We start from the raw sequence: 19,184 nt of genomic DNA on the forward strand, positions 1-19,184 counted from the left end.
GGCAAATGCTTCTAAAAGATACATGCTCATCATTAAAAGCCATGTAAAATCACTAAATTCATGTTACTGTAACATAGGAAATGAATATTTGACATTATCCTGAATAAGACCTTGATACCAAGGGCTTTGTTTCCATCAAATCAGCTACAACCTTCTTTGGAATATTTCCATGGCTATGTCGGATGACTTATTGTTGGAGGGGATGAGTCTTGCAAAGACAGCTAAAATAAGATAAAAATGTTATCTGAATAAACTTCTCTTTCACAGCACAGCATTATGTGGTATTAAACAACCACAGTTGTGCGGTGGTGATGGAGGGTGTGTGTGTGTTTGGATTTACTAAAACTGATTTTGAAATGATATAGAAAGTGAGAAGCCAAACAGTCTGGATAGTGTGTTCTGTGTATTCCTAGCTATGGATACTGCTCTAAAATCAGTTTTCCAGGTGGTACCTACCTTCTAATTATTATTAAATGTCTCCATGAATGGAGGTTAGTGGCATCTGTTTCTGGAAAGAGGACCTGAGTACCAGGCAAAAAGAGAGAATATGGGTAAATCAGTTGCCTTATCTCAGCCCAAATAACTTTACTTTCTGATTGCAACACTCATCATCTTAGAGCCAGTAAATTCTTGCTGGGTACAGCTGTACACCAGACCAGAACATATGCCTTTAGGGTTAATGAAGTGCAAGAATGAGAATGTAAGGTAAATCCCTGAGGGTCCTATGATCTCAATTCTGAGAGCACTGAAATGATGCTTTGTGTTGATACTATCTAATCTCTCTAGAAATAAAGGAAGCAGAGGGAGAGGGCTTGGGAATGAAGAGGCATATCTTAGGCACAAGCCAGTTAGTTTTATGTCTCTGCAACAATTTTTGCTCAAAGTATTTGGTGCCTGACCTCTGTGTTTAATGACATTCTTCTGATGGTATGACATGATTTCCACTGATGCATAGAATTCAGAGTAACATGCTTGCCTTGGTTGCTCAGAGTCAGCTAATGAAAGTAAAATGTTTTGTCTTTTTCTTCTGATGTGTGACCTCGTATAGATAGGATGGAGTGCTATCCAGAAGTTAGTACTTTGGAACCTGGGAATCCTTCCCTTGCCAAAATCTTATGGTAATGTGTGATTAAAATGAGTCTTAAAATAGTTGATTTCTAGCTAATGGTTGGTTAGTTTCCAGCAATAGTTAGTTTCCCATTAGCTAATGAAATTTAAGAATGATGAAGTGCTACAGTTGGCTGCTGCTTGACAGTCTCGGACACAAAGGCTAGTGTGTTTTTTTTTTTTAAAAAAAAAAAAAAAAAAGTGTATAGTGTATTGGGGAACTCGGATGAAATATAGTCTCTGCTCCTGATCTCTGAGAAACTGAATTTGTCTGAAAACATTCTGGCTGTTTCTACACAGGCCACTTTCTTCAAAAGTGGCATGCCAATACATGGCCCAAAATATGCTAATAAGGTGCAGATGCAAATTCCCCATGCCTCATTAGCATGAGGCCACAAGATTTGGAGTCTGGAAGACTTTTCTTCTGGACTCCAAAATGCCATTTAGAAGCATGGCCCCTGAACATTTTTGGGAAGAAGGGGCCTCTGGAAGAAGGACTTCCTTCTGCAAGATCCTCCCCCCCCCCCCCCCCACCCCCCCGCCCGGGGTGGTGGGGGAGGGCTGTACTTCTAAACAGCATTTTGGAGTCCGGAAGAACATCTTCCAGACTCCAAATCATGTGACCTTGTGCTAATGAGGCATGGGGAATTTGCATCTGTACCTCTAGTTTATTTTGGGCCATGTATTAGCATGCCAGTTTCGATGAAAATGGCCTGTGTAGAAACAGCCTCTTTGATTTCAAATTGCACCAGCAGACAATCTCAGAATGTTCAGAGTATTCATGAATATCCAAACAGTCAAAACTTCTCCAAGTTTGCTTAATAATCTGATTGCTGTTAGCATCTGTAGAACAAATGTGCAACTAGACTGGTTTCACTTGAAATTAAGGTCCAGTGTTTCAGTGTAGATTGATCTATAACAATGCATAGTGTAGCGTCGTCATAAGATGTTGTGTTCAGCCATTATACTTTCCTTACTGACATAATTATGCCAAACATACAGCAGCTTCAGTGGATATCACTGGTGGGAAGGGTGTGACACTAAGTAATAAGTGATCTTGAATCTGCCAGTATGATTTATTGTTAGGATTAAAGTAGTGGAAATTAATAATGGTGTAGAGCAAGATGTTCTGTCATCTTCAACCAGCCATGTATTGGCGGGTGGGTGGGTGGTGTTTAATCTATCAAAATGGTGCTTTAAAGATGTTCTAACAAATGAATTAGCATGCTAGGCATAGTAGCAGCATTCCTAGGAGTACTGTCTACTGGATAGAACGCTTCGAGAATGGAAAAAGTACCTCTGCTGTCGGTGCCCCCTCCATAGACTCCCATTTGTAAGACAGTTCAGATACCATCTTGAGGTTTTTCAGAAGCTTTTTGTAAGCAGTCATTTGAGTCCCCTCTTTAGTAAACTGCAACAGACATCACTTGCCCTTTTAAACTGAGGGTCAGCAGCCTCTTCAGAGTTGACTTTGCTTAGTAGATTGACCCAGCAAACAGCTTTTCCTGTCCTGCTCAATCTGCTGTAATGCACACGGTTTCTCCAAAACTGCTTCCCCCAACAAGGCATTAGGGATGAATATGAACAGCAGAGTTGAGGAGCAGAAAAGGGTGTTTGTCATGAACGAGTGAAGCAAAGGGGTTAATCTCTCCTGATGTAACTTAAGTAGAGATGAGCCAATGGGGGTGAAATAACCTGGTTTAAACAGAGAACAATTGCAGCTTTTGGGGAGCTTTTGTTGGCATAACATCAGAGACAGAGTTTTGGGGAGAAGATGTCTCCCAGGCAATTGAAATTAGATTCAGAAATATCCTGACCTGTCGCAAAAGTGGCCATCAAGGCATAGATAAAAGGGAAATGTATAGTTAAGCGTGATCAGGTTATGGTTCTTTTGAATTTGGTTGGACTGGCTGCTATTTTTCTCTGTTGTGTTCTGACTTGAGACTTTCCCCTGTAACTTTTAATCTGATTCCCTGAGAAATATTTTTCTCTGTGTGCAACCCATGATTTACTCTCCTCTTGTGAATAAATCACTATTTTAAAGCAACTGGTCTGATCCCATGTCCTAAGAAGGGTCTGTCTGTGTCCGTTGGCCATATAGCTATCGAGCCCTTGTGGGAGGGGAGAACAGGGCTGGAGTTTTACACCCACTCCCAGGGGGCATTCCCCAGTGTGCCTGCCTGGGCTAAAGGGGTCTCCAAAGACTGGGGGGGTGGTTGTGATACCCTGCAGGGTCCCAGTGATTTGTGACCCTGGGAAACTTCAAAGCCTTTATATAAGCAAGGTGCTTTTAAAGATTTTTTGGGGAGTGCTGGAGTGGAGAAGGATCCCTGACAGAGGTGGTTGTTCCATGATTTCAACAATATAAGTACTGGGAGCAAGGAAGAAACTTACCAAGAGAGTAGGTTTTGTAAATAACTGGCTCCTACTGGGTTTTTGTTGCTTCAGATGAAACTTCTGGAAATATCTGCTGTTGGAGAAAAGGATAGTGAATCAAATGGCCTGGCCTGATCAGAATAGCAATTCCTACATCCTATCATTCAGAAACAAATGGTCATTTTTTTTTTGCAGTTGTTTTATTTCACTCTTGCAAACAAACCACTAACTTTGTTTTGTTTTTCTTAGAGTTTAGAATTCAGTTTCCTCAGCTCACAGGGGTCCTGACACTTGCTTTCTTCATTCATAATTGTGTTATCACACTCCTTAAGAACAACAAGAACCAGGAAAACAACGTAAGTAACTTCAAGAGAAACTGTCAGTTTAGATTTAAATGTAGTAGGATGTTCTAATGCTTCCTGAACGGACATATCTCAGAATTGATCAGGATTCTCAAACAGTGCAGAACACTGGTCTCTTGCTTTTTCAGGTAAATGTGAGGGAATCACTTATGCCAGCTTGACTGACTGACTGGTGCTTCAGAAGAACCTTGATAAATTACACTTCAGATGCCTATTCCAATAGCTGTTTATCCAGAAAATCTTTATTACCTGAATCAGTAGTATATTCTGAGTCTTCTGTTAAGAATTACTCAGTTCTCCTCTTGGCATTAGTGCTTATTAATGCAATGCTGTTTTTTAGTGCGAAGACTCGAAGTGGTTTTATTAATTGTGAAGCTAATAGTTGGCAATTAACTAATGACAAAATATCTGGGAGACGCCGTAGATTCAGGTAACTAGAATTTCTAGATTGGTGAAACTGCAGCTCAAAATAGCACTTCTGTGTATTCAAGTCCCTGGTTATCCATATATTTGGGCTGTGCCCCAGGCATTTTGCATAAATGGGAGTGTACCATGACTGAAGTGTAATCAGGCTTTTCAAACTTACTTGCTGTCAAATTAACAATAAAATTGCCAAATTTCAGCTAAGAAGATGCAAGCTTGAAATCATAAAGGCTCTGAAAATGGCCATTTTAACGTGAAAACACTTGAGTAGCCTTGACTACAGTCATCACTGTGCCCATATGGCTGAAATATGATACTCAGATCCAGATCCATTCCCCACCTCCCCCCAGTTGGGTGTATTCAGATGTAGGGTTCCAGTCGGTCTGCAGTGAGAATATAATCGGCATTACATGACAAAATAGATAAGAGTTCAACTGTGGCTGAAGGTCTGACCAACAGCTCAGACATGGGTCTCAAACTGTCTAAGTATACAAGATTTTGCAATAAGATCACCCACTATTGAATGATCCTGGCAGTAACTTCATAGGCAACTAAAAATGAACTCATTTAGTCAGGGGCCCTGTCTTTTCTACTTGGAAAGCATTGTGTGTGTTAGGGGTGCTACTGGTAATGAATTAATTAAAAGATGGGGCCCAGGAGAAGGAAACCTGAGAGTTTTTTCCTTCCATTCTTCCATTATGGGAAGAGGCAGGATTTTCCCTCCCCTCACTAAGAGAAAGTCAGTAATTTTGGCCAGCCAGTGCTGTGGATCCCTCAGGAAACCAGAGTCGTCTGTGTGGAGGCCTGATGCCTTCACACAAGCTTCAAGGTCTCCCCTGTGGTTTCCCCAGTCACTGACAGTGCAGCTCTGTTTGCTTTCTCTGCTGACACCAGCATCTGAAATCCTTTGCTAAACTGTATAAGGAAGCAAAGACTGTGTTAAATTTTCTGCAGGTTTCTCTATGGTATTTGAGGAGGAGAAAGGGAGAAGGCTGTTCATACAGACCAGCCCCCACGTTGATTTCAGATTCCTAGGGCTATTGTAGGGTTCCTGGGAAATGGCAAAATAGCACACAGTGGGGCTGACTGGAGCCTTCCTTTTTATGCGGAGGATATGAAATTAGAACACATTTGTGATGCATGGTTTCAGGGGTGCAGTTTGGCCCATAATCTCTCCCTTGATTTGATTTTTTTTTTTGTTTGTTTGTTTGTTTGTTCAAGTTTCTTGCTCACATAAGCTTGAATAAGATCTTAAACATCTGAAGGCTGTATTCTTTGGTACAGTTCTTAGTTCTACAGCACCTTCTCATCTGTAGACCTCCAAAGCACTATTTATACATTAACTAAGCCTGAACACTCCTGTATATCTGATGCATAGTTTAATCCATCAAGAGGCCAACAAGCAGAAAGTACATATCTGTTAATGAGTGTTAGTCTGTATCGGATACTCCTGGTTGTAGTTGTAGCTTCCTTTTACAAATTTGCACTGAAAAAATTTTTGTAAATTATCACAGTTTTACAGTGTGTGCTATTATAAGCCCATGAAAATTTGGTCTTGGGGGAGAGTTTCTCTAATCACACATACAAAAATTTTTTTTCCTTTGGATGCCCCTTTTTTATAAATAGGGATATAGCTCATAGAATCCAGTCCCATGTGCTCACAGTAGGACCGATGACCATCCCTGACAGGTGTCTCTTTGTTGTATGTTGCTTTTTCCTGTCTGCCCTAGATGTCTAATTGGTCCCCTCAAGGGCTGAACTCAAAACCCTGGGTTTAGCAGGTTAATGCTCAAGCCATTAAGCCACCCTTCCCCCTGGCTATACTGTCAGGCACAGAACAAAATACAAGGGTGTATTTTAATGAGGTGTCTGTGAGGAGGCACAGAAGCACACAAAATTCAAGTGTATTGTTAAATAGGCTCATAAAATTAAAGAAATGTGGAGCTTGACTGACCTCAGCAGTTGATCCAATCCATTTTCCCCTAGCTGTGCTGGGACTATGTAAACCTAGAACCCTGTTCTTATAAGTCTGATGCGAAAAAGGTTCCATGACCTCCCTTAGTAACAAAGCTGTGCCCTTTGCTATAGTTTCTGTGCCTCAGTGTTGCTATCAGTCTAAGTGATGTTTCTGTCTGATGTTACACAGGAAACTTGTGGAGAGCCAATCCTAAAACTCATGTCACCAGGCTCCCAGTCCTGTGTCTCAAGGCACAAGTCTTCAGAGGGTTATCAATGTTTGATTTATGGTATTTTTATGTAAGTGGTGCAATTTTAAATAAAATAGTTTCTTGAACTTTCAAATATTTCCATAATTTAACCCCATCCCACCCATCCACCAGTAACTTGGCTAAGATAAGCAGGTAGTAAGCTATAACCCCTACTATTGACCGGTATGAATTGTGCCCCTCCTGTTCTTATTCACTACCACCTCTTTTTCCCAGTTTGCTTGTTTATCTCATTCTACTGAGTCTTGTATTTTTAAACTATAAACTCATTGGGACAGAATCTGTCACTAAATATGTTGTTTATACAGTGCTTAGCACAATGGTGCCTAATTTATTTGAGGCCCTTTAGGCCATAATACAACATAAATTTTTTTAAAAAGGCACCTGTGTGCCCATTTGTCTAGATTTAATAGCCTCTTTGCCCCATTACTCATAAGTCGTCTTAATTTTATGTGGAATCATGCCTTCTTAAAAGCTGTTTGTAGTCCATTTTCAAAGACTGGTCTTGCAATAATTTGATTTTTTTTCATTTGTTTGTAAATAATGACCATGTTATTCACCTAAACTTCTCAGTTTACTTTTTCTAACTTAGCCACTAGTTCCCTTATTAAAATCTATTTCTAGAAGGTAAAATTCAGTTTGTACAGCTCATACCACCAAATGAATCCCTCTTCTTGCCCCCTGCCCTTTTTTTAAATTGCAGTTATACCCCATAGGCCAGGGTCTATTCTGGAGGGTACTGTACAAATGTAATAGAATGTCCTTGCACCAATCTTAGCTTAAGGTAAGACAAAAGTTGGCAGTATGTATACAGCTGAAGGGAGGATAAAGGGAATAAGATAAATTTTATTGTCTGTCTTAAGCAGTGGTCCCACTACAACAGCTGTCTGTCTATTATTGAATCTAGATGTAGTAGTCAACCATATCAAGGACAGTCAGGTTAGTCATTCTCCTTCAGGTCATTTTTCTTTATAACAAATGGACCAAAAAAAAAATGCTATTAGAACCAACGTTTTACTGACTACAAGAAAAATATTAATAGAGAAGTTATGAGAAGCACAATATACATATTTTGCAGAAAAAAAATACATTTATATACAGGAAAAGCACTCCAAAGAATTCTCCTAAAACTAGAGCGAGCACAGGTACTAGCTTGTTTCTATAGACCTAGACTAAAACTTTAAAATCCACCTGAGTTTTTTTTTTTTTTGGATATAACTTAGGAGCTTTAGTTGCTTTTGAAAATGGGACTGAGAATCCTAAATCACGTACACACTTCTGAAAATTTTATCCCTAATCTTGGACAGTTTCTCTGATTGCTCCAGAAGCATCTTGTGTCAGTTGAGAGCTCAATGCTTGACCCTTTCTTCTATCATGAGGTGATCAAAGTACTGCCCACTGGCTATGTCCAGCCTGGCAGACTTGTTTAGTCTGAACCCTGAACTGCTGCCAGGGAATGGGTTTAGGGCTTGCCCCACTCGACGTGTCATGCCACTGTGCATTTCCCATAAGCAGTGATATGTCCCTCCTTGGTTGCCCATGCGTAGGGGCAGCTAGGGGACTCAGAAGCTGCACACTGCTCCAGCCCAGGTGCATCTCTGAAGCTTCCATTGTCTGGGAACTGCAGGGGCAGCGCTTGCCAATGGTGCAGCATGCAGAGCCACCTGACCATACCTCTGCAAAGGAGCTGAAGGTGGGGGACAAGCAACGGCTTCTGGGAGTTGCTTGAGCTAAGCTGCACTTAGAGCCTGTACCCCTAAACCCTCCAACCTCCTGCCCCAGTGCTGATCCCCTGTCTGCTGAACTCCTTGATCCCAGCCCAGCACACCACTATGAACTCCAGACCCCTCATCCCTAGCCCCACCCAAGAGCCAGCTGGAGCCCTCACCTACTTTATGCAACCCAGACTCCAATTTTTAAGCATTCATGGCCTGCTATACAACTTGCATATGGAGATGTGGCCCTCAGGCCAAAAAGCTTGCCCATCCCTGTTCTATCACATAGTATCAGGAAGGAAGGTCCAGCTTTAAGACTCTGTCCTTTTTTTTTTTTTTTTAAAAGGCTATTTGGCTGCCCTGTTTAAAAGAAACAGGGATGGGAAACCTGCAGCCTGGCCCACAGTTGGCTTTGACATGTCCCGTGAGGCTCAGAGCCTCCCCACCTACTAGTCTCAGCTTCCCGCTACTGGGCGTGGGGGAGCCCTGAGTCTCGCAGAGCACATCCAAGCAAGCCGTGATTGGCATCTGACCTGCAGCTTGCACTGGAATGGCAGGGCAATGAAGCTGGATTCCCTGAACTGCTTGCAGGCTCCACCCCATCACTCTTATTGGTCAGGAATTTCAGCCAATGGGAGCAGCAGGATCGTGGTTCTCTGATGCATTCTGTAGGGTACTGATTCCCAACCTTTTTTCACCAGTGCAGACCCCCAATCACCCCACTCCCAACCATTCACAGACCCCCATGAAAGCCAATTCTAGCTGCTGTGTGCACTTCATTAAGTGAAAAAGGAAACCACAACATAGCTTTTTAGACAACAATTAATAACATTATGGGAAGATATTTAATTTAAAAATAATTGTAACTTTGCATTTTATTTAAAACTTATTTTCTGTGATTTCCCCCTCCCCCTCCCCCCACAGACCTCCAGGTTGGGAAACACTGCTACAGGGGATAAAAAACAAATGAAAACAAGAGAGCATCTTTCACATAAATTACTAAAGAGAGTGTGTTCCCTTGGGGTTATGTACACAGGCTTGATTCTTCTTAGGTGTTCGGTTGATAGTGTATGTGGGTGGGTTTGATTAGAAAGAAAAGTACCTATGTAGACTTCGAAGAGCTATAAGCAGGGAAAACTAGGATGTATTTGGAGGCCTAGTAAAATAGGGCATGTCCAAAGTGTTACCTTGTAATCCTTTAAGAAGCTGATTACTAGCATCAGCTGAACAAATTGTTTGGCAAGTGGTACTTCTGTGACCTAGAAGAAAACATGCATATAAATAATACAAAATCTAGCTAGTTAACAACCAAAACCAAATGGTGTCATAATGCATTTCCATAAGAGTGATTGAGGTAGGAAATTAAAATAACCTAATAGCTACTAAGGTACTAAAGTCATGTTTTAAAAATAATTTCAAAAGCAGACTTGTTTCTTCCACTAATAGCCTTTGTTATGTGAAATGTATTAGTAATTTAAATGTGTAATCCACAGAAATTATACATGATTAAATTTTAAGTTAAGCTTTTTTATTTTCCTCTCCCCAGAAGTGGTTCCCTAAAGGTAATTTCCTAAATCTTTATTTAGGTATCCTGTTAGTGCCCTGACTTCCACAGCAGTTCTCTCTACTTCATTTGAAGTTGTTGGGTCCTCAACATATTAGGAAATTTCATGACTTGTAATTAACTAGTTGCATATGGATTTAGGAGCCTAGCTTTAGACACCCACTTGTACATTTAATTATGGCCAAGATTTTCACAACACTTACACAGAATGCTATACTGAAGGCAAATAATTAAAGAGAAAAGATTGACTATAAAGTACAGTTCTATATGCATATAATGCCTCTGAGAGGAAGGGAGTGATTTAAATGGAAAAATATGGTTATTTTGGAGAGCTGTAGTTGGCCTTGGGAAAAATAAGAACATGTACTCAGAACCAGCAATCTGTCCAAGTTTGTGCTCTTAGAGCATTTTTTTTTTTTCATATTACTGTATAGGATGTTAAATTATGCTCTTTGGTTACATCCGTACAAACTAACACAATAAATGTGTGCATTTTGAAGATTTCTCCTTAGAATATATTCGTGAGTTTCAAAGCACTTTGCTTATAATGAAAATTATCTTTTCTTTTTTTTTTTTTTAAGCTAATGTCTGGCCTGTTGTATTTCCACTGCCAGTTCTTAGTTCTGTCAGCAGACTTGACATATGGTATCAATGGACTCTTTGGCTATCCCTGCTAGTTGTGCTGAATGTGTCCTGAGGCTGGGTAGGGAGTGGGTGTATGTGAGAAGGCTGAAGAGGCTCTATTTAGTCTTTGTGGTGGTTAGCAATAGCCCCCCTACATCTGCTGAGGAAACTGTTCTTGGGCATCTGTTGCTGTCTGATTCTAAATACATGCCTGGTGTCTGCTTTTATGTACCTTCCTGCTTAAAGGGACAAATTCTGAAGCCGTTCCTCAGCCAGATCTTCCCTTTAACCCCAGTACAACTGTACAGCACAAGGAGTGCAAGATTTGGCTCATACTGAGTGTGTTAATCTATGTATGGGATCCCAATATCAGTGATGTCAATGAGAATCTTTCCATCGACTCTAGTAGGATCAGACACCAAAGCTGTCCTTGTCTAAGCGACGATTATCTCTGGCTCTTTATTGCTGACTTGTTCAGAATCTTGTAGTGATTATTTTCATGTAGTGGCATTAATGCTCCACATTTTGTCAAATAACTTGCTTTACAAAGAAAGTGACCAAGCCTGGTATATCTAGTGCAGTAATCCCTCAGGTGTGCGAGGGTTGGGCTGCATTCCTTGCAACCCACACCACAAATTTTGGGTACGTCCGGTGAGGGGGGTTAGGGGATGGGTTGGGGCCGGTGAGGGGTTAAGCCTGGAGTGGGTTAGGGCCGCAGGGGGTGTGGGAGGGCGGCTTTGAGTCGGGGTGTGCAGGGGTTGGAGCCAGGGCCACGGAGATTGGGCTGGGAGCTGTAGCTGGAGCCCTGTGTAGGGCTGTAGTGCGCTGGGGGTTGGGAGCCTTGTGCATGGGTTGGGGCTGAGCTGGGGATGTGGGGAGGGGCTGATTCTGGGGCGGGGTGGTGGTGGTGATGGGGATCTAGTTCCTCTAGCAGCAGGCAGCTAGGGGAACTAAAACCCTTCTCCCTCCCTTCCTTCCAGAGAAGTGCTGCTATCAACTAGGCAAGCTAAAAGCCTTCCCCCTACCTTCTCAGAGTAGTGCCTAGCACTGCTCTGGGAAGGCAGGGAAAGGAGCTCTAGCCAGCCTAGCTGCCTGCCGCTGCAGGAAGCTAGGCAGGCTGACAGCCACATGTCTTTAAGTTGTGTGAAACTCATGTTTAAAGGGAGATTCGCTTTGTGTGTCTTCAGGTTGTATGAGGGTTTATTGTTTAAACAGCAAATTAGCTCATCAATGTGCTGTGTACCTAATACCAGAATAAGAAAAGGTTTGTTTGTTTTTTGTTTTGTTTTTTGCAGGTAAGAGACCTTTCCATTGCTTATTTCCTAGTGGGACTAACATATCTCTATGTTGGACTGTTAATTTTTGCTGCATTTCCCTCTCCGCCATTGTCCAAAGAGTGCATTGAACAGGTGGGGAAAGATACTTTATTTCACTGTTTCCATCTTTGGCCTTCTAATTACTGTGTGAGGTGTTCTTGGTTTTGTGTTTTGGTTTGTTTCCCTTTTTTGATCTGTACTTGTTCCTTATCCACTAACTTCTGGCTGTGTTTGTCCTTGTGACTGGTGGCTCTTTGGGGACAGGGACTGTCTATTCTTGAAAGTGACTAATATATATATATAGGGGACACTTGGACAAACACATACTGATGATAGGCAGATTAGTGAGTCAATACTACCTGTCAGTGTCCATACCCATGTAAAAATAATTATGGTAAATAAGATGTGTCTAATCATTGTGACTGAAGAACAAAGTGTGCTCAAAAACAAATGAAATCAAATGTGTGAATTAGCTAATTTACTGAGGTCTAATTGAGCATGGGCTGAACAGTGTAGGCTTCCTTAGGCTCGGATTCTGCAAAGGCTTAAGTATGAATTTTTGTGCCTTCTCTAATCCCATGGAAGTCATTGGTGCTACTCACAGCTGCTTAAAATGAAATACATGGCTTAATCCATGCAGGATTGGTAGTTTAGACAGTAAAATCTGAGTGCAGAAACATTACCTTTGTACACAGCCTCGACTGGGGCCTCTGGGCATTAATGCAATACTCTAGCAGGAAGGCTGTTATACCTTCCACTCCATCATCTATCCAATGGGCTACTCTGATCCCCTTGCCTAAGGCTGCCTCAAAAAGAGGTCGTCTTTTCATTAATGCTTTCATGTAAGATATTGTGCATCTCCTGTTGCTAATTTAGCAGTGGAGCGCCTTGTGGAGGGAGGCCACTGACAGTCTGTAACCGCATCGGTACTGGAGACGTTTAACCCTGAAGCTCTTCTGTGAGCCATCTGAAAGGGCTTTGTGGGCTGAAGAACCATGATTGAATAAATGGCTGTTAAATGCTTGTTTCTTTTATTGTTAGCAATGATAAAACAGTTATGGAATGGTTTGTATATGTAACAGATATTTCAGTTTATAGAATCCATGTGTTCCTTACGGCTGTGTCTACACTTGCATTCCTCTTTTGAAAGAAGAATGCAGTTAAGGAAAAAAATGCAAACGAGGCTCAATTTACATATCTTGTAGTTCATTTGCATAACCTTTTTTCAGAGATGCATTCCTTATTATCTGTAGAGGATCCAGCTTGAATTGTTACAAGTAAACACCGAAAAAAGGTGGCTTTGTCATGGCAGCTGCAGTCTCCAAAGACAAATAGGTTTTATAAATTTTAACAGGAAGGACCCTTTTTTGCTTTGTTTTACTGGCACCAACAGCAGTTTGTGCACTTTATTGGGCACTTAGATGCCTGCTAGAATATCATGATTCCCAAGGTAAAGGAGTCTAGAGCCAACAAAATATTCCTAAGAGTTGTCTGTAGAACTGTGCATATCTGTGAATAGTGGAGTAGATACCTGCACCGGGCTTTTCTCTGCCCTCTGCCACATGGAGTGGGGGGAAACCAGAGAAGGCACCTGCATTGCTAGGAGGGAAATAATGCAAGAAGCTGCACCCTAAATCTCCCTGCAGGAGGGACCAAGTACTGGCGCTGCTCAGCCCCCTCTCATCCCACACCTGGGTGAGTACTGACCTGCAGAGCCCCAGACCCTGCCATCCCTCTGTCACTAGTCCCTGCTTGCCTGCTGCCTGACTCTCTTCTTTGCAGGATGCTGCCTGCTTATCTGTGCTCCCTTAATGCCTCCCCATCCATACTTGTTTTGTGGATGGAAGTAAAATCCAGATTCCAGATCATTTTGAGGAGTTGAGCCTTGCGGGTGTGGAATGGATGCAGATCCGCAATTTAGTGTTCGTGCAGGGCTCTGTGTGTCAGTAGCCATGATTTATTCATGAAACGCAATATTGTGGCTAATAAGGGCATTTTAAATCATTTAGGCACAAAGTCTGGTGCCAGCTCCACTTTAAAGTAGCACTTTTAAAGACTAGCAAAAATAAAATAGATTATTTTGCAAGAGTTTAAGTGGCTTGCCTGGGGTGATGACAAATATCAAAGGTGAAGACGCTGTCTTTGTAATGCATAACTGATTTGGGTAACCTGAAAATCACGCATGCTGGATTGAAGAAAGCACTCAGACCAAACATTACTGAAGCTGCTCCACTGAAGCATTTAAATGGACAGGTGATCACAGACAAAAAGCCGCAGATGTCCAAATGGGTGGAACACTACTCCAGTCTTTATTCCCATGAGCATACAATACAACCTGAACTTGACAGCCTCATCCCAATTCTTTCAGAAATGTCTGAGCTAGACGCAGAGCCTGTGGAGGAGGAACTTTCTCAAGCTCTTGATGCTCTCTGTAGTGGAAGAGCACCAGGAAACAACAGAATTCCAGCAGAAGTCCAGAAGGCAAGTTAGGCTGTCCTCCTCCCCTTCCTCTATGATGTACTCCTAAAATGTTGGAGAGCAGGAGATGTCCCACATGACATGAAGGATGGAAACATCATCACTCTCTATAAAAACAAAGGTGACAAGGGTGGGTGCAACAATCACAGAGGGATCTCAGTAATGAGCATCACAGGCAAAGCATTTGCCTGTGTCCATTCTCAAACTCCTGCAAAAACTCACAGATTGAGTCTATTCAGAAACACAATGTGGCTTCAGAGCTGGCAGGTCAACAATGGACATGATTTTCTCACTTTGACAATTATAGGAAAAGTGCAGAGAACAAGGAAAGCTGTTCATAGCATTTGTGGACTTAACAAAGGCGTTCAACACAGTCAGGAGATCAGGACTATACAGAATATTAACCAAGATTGGATGCCCAACAACCCTACTCAAACTCATAAAAACTTTTCACAAAAACAATATGATGGATCTACATCAGAACTGTTCGCAATGAATACCAGAGTCAAACAAGTGTGTGTTCTGTCCCTACCCTCTTCAGCATGTTCTTCTGAGATCTAACGAATTGTGATTTCAAAACTCAGATGTATTTCTCCACACAAGATTAGATGGGTCTCTCTACAACCTGGCAAGACTCGAGGCCAAAACTAAGGTCAAACAAGCCCTTATTAAGGGAACTCCTCTTGGCAGAAGGTGGAGCTCTTGTTGCTCATAAATGAAGACACGCTACAGTTACGGATGAAATCTCTATTCAGAGCCTCCAAGTTGTTGGGGGTTTTTTTTTTTTCCCTTGACATAAGCATGAAGAAGACTGTTGTGTTCACTCAAGGTATACTTGTGCCACCCAGTGTCATGCTGGATAACAGCCCATTAGATGTTGTTCAACAATTCTGTTACCTTGGATCTACTGTCTCCACAAACCGATCCATGGACAAAACTGAACATCAGAATCAGAAAGGTACCTGCTATTTTTTGGCAGACTTACAAAACGAGCATGGAACAATTGTAAACTAACAGTGAAAACCAAGATACTAATATACCAGGCATAGGTATGGAGTATCCTGCTATATGGTTCTCTGGCATGGACCAGCTGCTTGAACCAGGAGAAAATACTGAATAGCTTCCATTTTCACCACCTCTGCAAAATTATGAATATCGACTGGCAAGATAAAGTTTCAAATGCAGATATCTTGTCAATATCCAGCATACCCAGACTATAGCGATCCTCAACAGCAGAAGACCTATGATGGCTTGGTCATGTGAGAAGAATGGGTGATGAACATCTTCCCAAAGAAACGCTCCTCAGTCAACTGTCATGTGAGCTGAGAAAAAGAGGAAGACCAAAGCGAAGATTCAAGGATGCATGCAAAAATGCCATGGGGGGGGGGAAAAAAATTCAACGTCAATTCAAAATCCTGTGAAAATCTCTGTCATCAGATAGAAATATGTGGTGGTGATTGCTGTTACAGGGCACTTCATCCTTCAATAGTACATGTGCAAGCCACACAAAAGAACTTCATTGCAGAAAGAAAAGCTCTCGGACTCTAATTCAGAAATAGACAGACGGACATGCGGTTATTGCAATCAGCCAGGCAAATCCAATATTGGATGGATAAGCCATGAGAGAAGCTGCAAACTGAAACACTGCCCATAGATCCTGCTTTTCTACCGATAGCGATAGCTGCTGCATGTTGCAGCATTAAGGAGCTGCAAATGGCTTCCTTAAGAGCCACATGCAGATCCCAGCTGCTGGAGACCCTTAACAAATCTAATCGCAACCCATGTTTGGGTACTGACCCATAGGTTGGGAATTTGTGCAATAGAAAGTGCTTTTTTACAAAAAAGGCACTGGCAATAGACAAATCACTGGTCTTGCATATTACCAAACTTAGGTTATATTAAGTTTTTGTAAACAAGCTTCATGAGTGAGTTCCATTTTAAGCCTTTCATTTGAGAAGTGCTGTTCACACTGAATGTTTCACCCTCATTTTGTTGAGAATCTAATATAACTGTTGTCAATCCTACCTAATTAGCCTTTCTTCTTTTTAGAATTTTTTGGATAATTTTCCAAGCAATGATATCATGTCGTTTGTTGCAAGATTGTTCCTGCTGTTCCAGATGATAACAGTGTACCCACTGCTGGGCTATTTAGCACGAGTTCAGTTACTAGGACATGTCTTTGGCAGTGTTTACCCAAGGTAAGGACTCTGCTGCATGTCAAGGTGTTGACACATACATAGCAATGTGTCATTTGGTTCCCCACTGTGTCAGAAGTGCTGTGGAGTTGGCAGTGGGGAGACATAAGTATTTGTTTTGCAGTGATATACTTGAGGGTTGCATTATTGAAGGTTAAAGTAAGCTATCCTTTTGCTTTTAGAAGCGAGCCCTGCAGGTCAGAGCCGTGGGGTGTGTGTGTTGGAGCAGGATGAGAAATCCTTGCATTTACAGCAGCTTTTTTTTTTTTTTGTGTGTGTGTGGACTACTTTTGACTGGGGGAGGGGCTTTTAGAACCTGTGAACTTGGAGTGGGGGCTGTCTGGGGTTATCTGCTCAGTGTCCCCTTCTCTCTGCTTTTGACCTTCTGTCCCATCCCTGTGTCTTCATCTGTTGTCAGTCTTGTTTGCTGTAGCCCTGGGTTCAGTGGTTTCTCCCCTCAGGCTAGGGGAAGGGCCTTTGGATGTGGGCAGGTTTGTACAGAGCCAACTCAGGAACTCAATTAGTTGCCTGTTCTGTGAATGAACAGTCACAGCCTTTAGTCTGAAACCAGAGAGGAGCAAGGATAGGAACTTAGGTAAGCACAGCTGAGGGCATTGTATGCTTTGAACAGCAACTGAACTTCTGTGGGTTATGCCCGGAGCAGCCAACTGGGCTGTGGCAAGTCTGAGAATGCTGAGGCAGTGCAGCTGGGTTCATTAGTTGCCGAGCAGCATAGTTTGTCAGGGAGCAGCTCAGCAGCTGTTCCTAGCTGGTCTGGTCCCTGACGCACTACAACTGTTTCTTCTCAGCTGCAATCAGCAACAGAGTTTAGACAAAGGATAAGCATCCCTCTCTGGGCAGAATTTGTGTTGATTCCATAACTCACATTGGTTGAAGGGGAACTTTTTTCCAGTTTACATTCTAGCAGATTCGCTTAGGTAAATGAACGCTAGCCAGTTCAGGCTATTAAACATGTAGAGCTTACTTCACCCAATAAGGCAGGGGTGAGGAAATGTTTGAGTCGGGGTCGGTGAGCGGGTGGGCACTGACCTGTGGACAGATCAGTCACAGGCCACACAAGTGAGAAGTCAAAAATAACCCCTCACTGGTGTGGTCTCTGATTGCAGGGTTCTGGGAGGGAGGGTACAGGCGTGGGCTGTGTGTGGGGGATCCTGGGTGGGAGAGGGATGTAGGAGAGGGGTTGGGGTCTGGGCAGGAGAGGTGTGCAGGAACAGGCTGGGGGGGGTGGGTCTAGGTGGGAAGAAGGGTGCAGAAGGGTTTTGTGGGGTCTGGAAGTGGGGGGGCGGGTCTGGGAGGCAGGAGCAGCATGCAGGTCAGGAATCTGGGTGGGGGCATACAAGAGAGGGGTGTGGGGTCTTGGAGGGAGCAGTCAAAGTTGGGGGTGAGGGGCCTTCGAAGGAGGAAGGGGCTGGTAGTTGGTACCTGGATGGGAGGGGAACACAGGTGTTGTCGAGGGTGTGGGATAGGGTTAATGGAGAGGGTGGCACTTTCCTGCTACCCCTCTGGATTCACGTGGCTCTGCTCCCAAGCACCACCCTCTGCTGCTCTGGCCAGAATTCCAGCCAGTCAGAGCAGCAGTATAAAGCTTTTAGGCAGCACTGCAAAGGGTGCTGCTGCTCTCCCTCAGCTGAGGGAACAGGAGCAAGTGGCAATGGAGCCTGGAGCCACTTCCTGCCCCCTGGCTGAACCTGTGGCCTGGCTGTGGCCCTGGCTTGCCAGATCCAGCCTGTGAGGCTTGGGACTCCAAACCCTCCACCCAGCCTTGGGCTGGAGGCTATGGAGCGGAGCCCTAAGCCTCAGGGTCCAGATCCAGACAAGGCACAGTCTGGACTGGGACCATCGGCCATGCATTCCTGACTCCTGCAATAAGGAAGTAGTGTTCCAGGAGCCCTCTATGGGCAAGTCTGCTAGCTCGATAAAACAATGACGCATTCACTTTTTTCTTTCAAGATCTTTCTCACACTCAAGCAAAGGTAAACTATCTCTCAGATGTTCCAAGAGGAAACCTGGTCTTTTGAAGCATATGGGTTCTCCTCTATGCCATGTTCTTTACCTGGTAAATAAGTAAAGGATCTCCACCAGGTATAGCTCTGCCCAGGTGTGGGGGGTGACTATCTCCAGAAGATTATCCCTAATACATGGGTCCTCTGGAAGGTACCTTGACAATTCTGTGTGAGTGTGAGAGAGAGATTTGCCTCACTGCTTTTCTTAATAGGTAGTCGAAGGAGTTAAGTCAAAAGGACAGAACGTCTCATGGTCATCACATTGCCAAGATGCGTCTTGGGTTTGTAGATCACCATCATAGGAATTGCCACACTGGGTCAGACCCAAAGTTCATCTCATCTAGTATCCTGTCTGCAGCAATGGACAGTACCAGATGCTTTAGAAGAAGGTAAAATAAATAAATAAATAAAAAAAAGTCTTGTAATGAAACTATGGGAAAATTGGACTCTAGAAAGGAAGTTTCTCCCTAGACACCATTATTTAAAGGTTGGTTTATAGCTGTTCTGGGGCATGTGTTCTATATCATGTATAACTATAGATATTCTGATTGTCCAAATAAATGTCTAATCTTTTTGTGAATTTCACTAAGCTCTTGGCTTTCATGACATTTGGTAGTAGTGAGTTCCTGATATATTGTGGGTTAGATGTAAAAAGATATTTCATTCTGGCTACATCTACACTTTTGGAACTGCAATGCAAGTGAGTGAGATTGAAAATGCAAATGATGTATGGATTTAAATCTTGTGCCTCATTTGCATATTCTCATGCACTTGT

The 19,184-nt window shown here is 42.8% G+C and overlaps 1 protein-coding gene across 2 annotated transcripts in view; it reads left to right on the forward strand.

Moving 5' to 3' along the window:
* Positions 1-19,184, forward strand: part of SLC38A9 (solute carrier family 38 member 9) — a 69,925-nt gene that overhangs the window by 35,084 nt on the left and 15,657 nt on the right. For both annotated transcript variants that reach the window (XM_074994286.1, XM_074994287.1), the window contains 3 exons: positions 3,733-3,839; positions 11,692-11,805; positions 16,240-16,388. In XM_074994286.1, coding sequence (XP_074850387.1) covers positions 3,733-3,839; positions 11,692-11,805; positions 16,240-16,388 — 370 coding nt within the window. The remainder of the gene's footprint in view (positions 1-3,732; positions 3,840-11,691; positions 11,806-16,239; positions 16,389-19,184) is intronic.

Source organism: Carettochelys insculpta, chromosome 5 (genome assembly GCF_033958435.1).
Source record: "Carettochelys insculpta isolate YL-2023 chromosome 5, ASM3395843v1, whole genome shotgun sequence".
Classification (NCBI taxonomy): Eukaryota; Metazoa; Chordata; order Testudines; family Carettochelyidae; genus Carettochelys; species Carettochelys insculpta.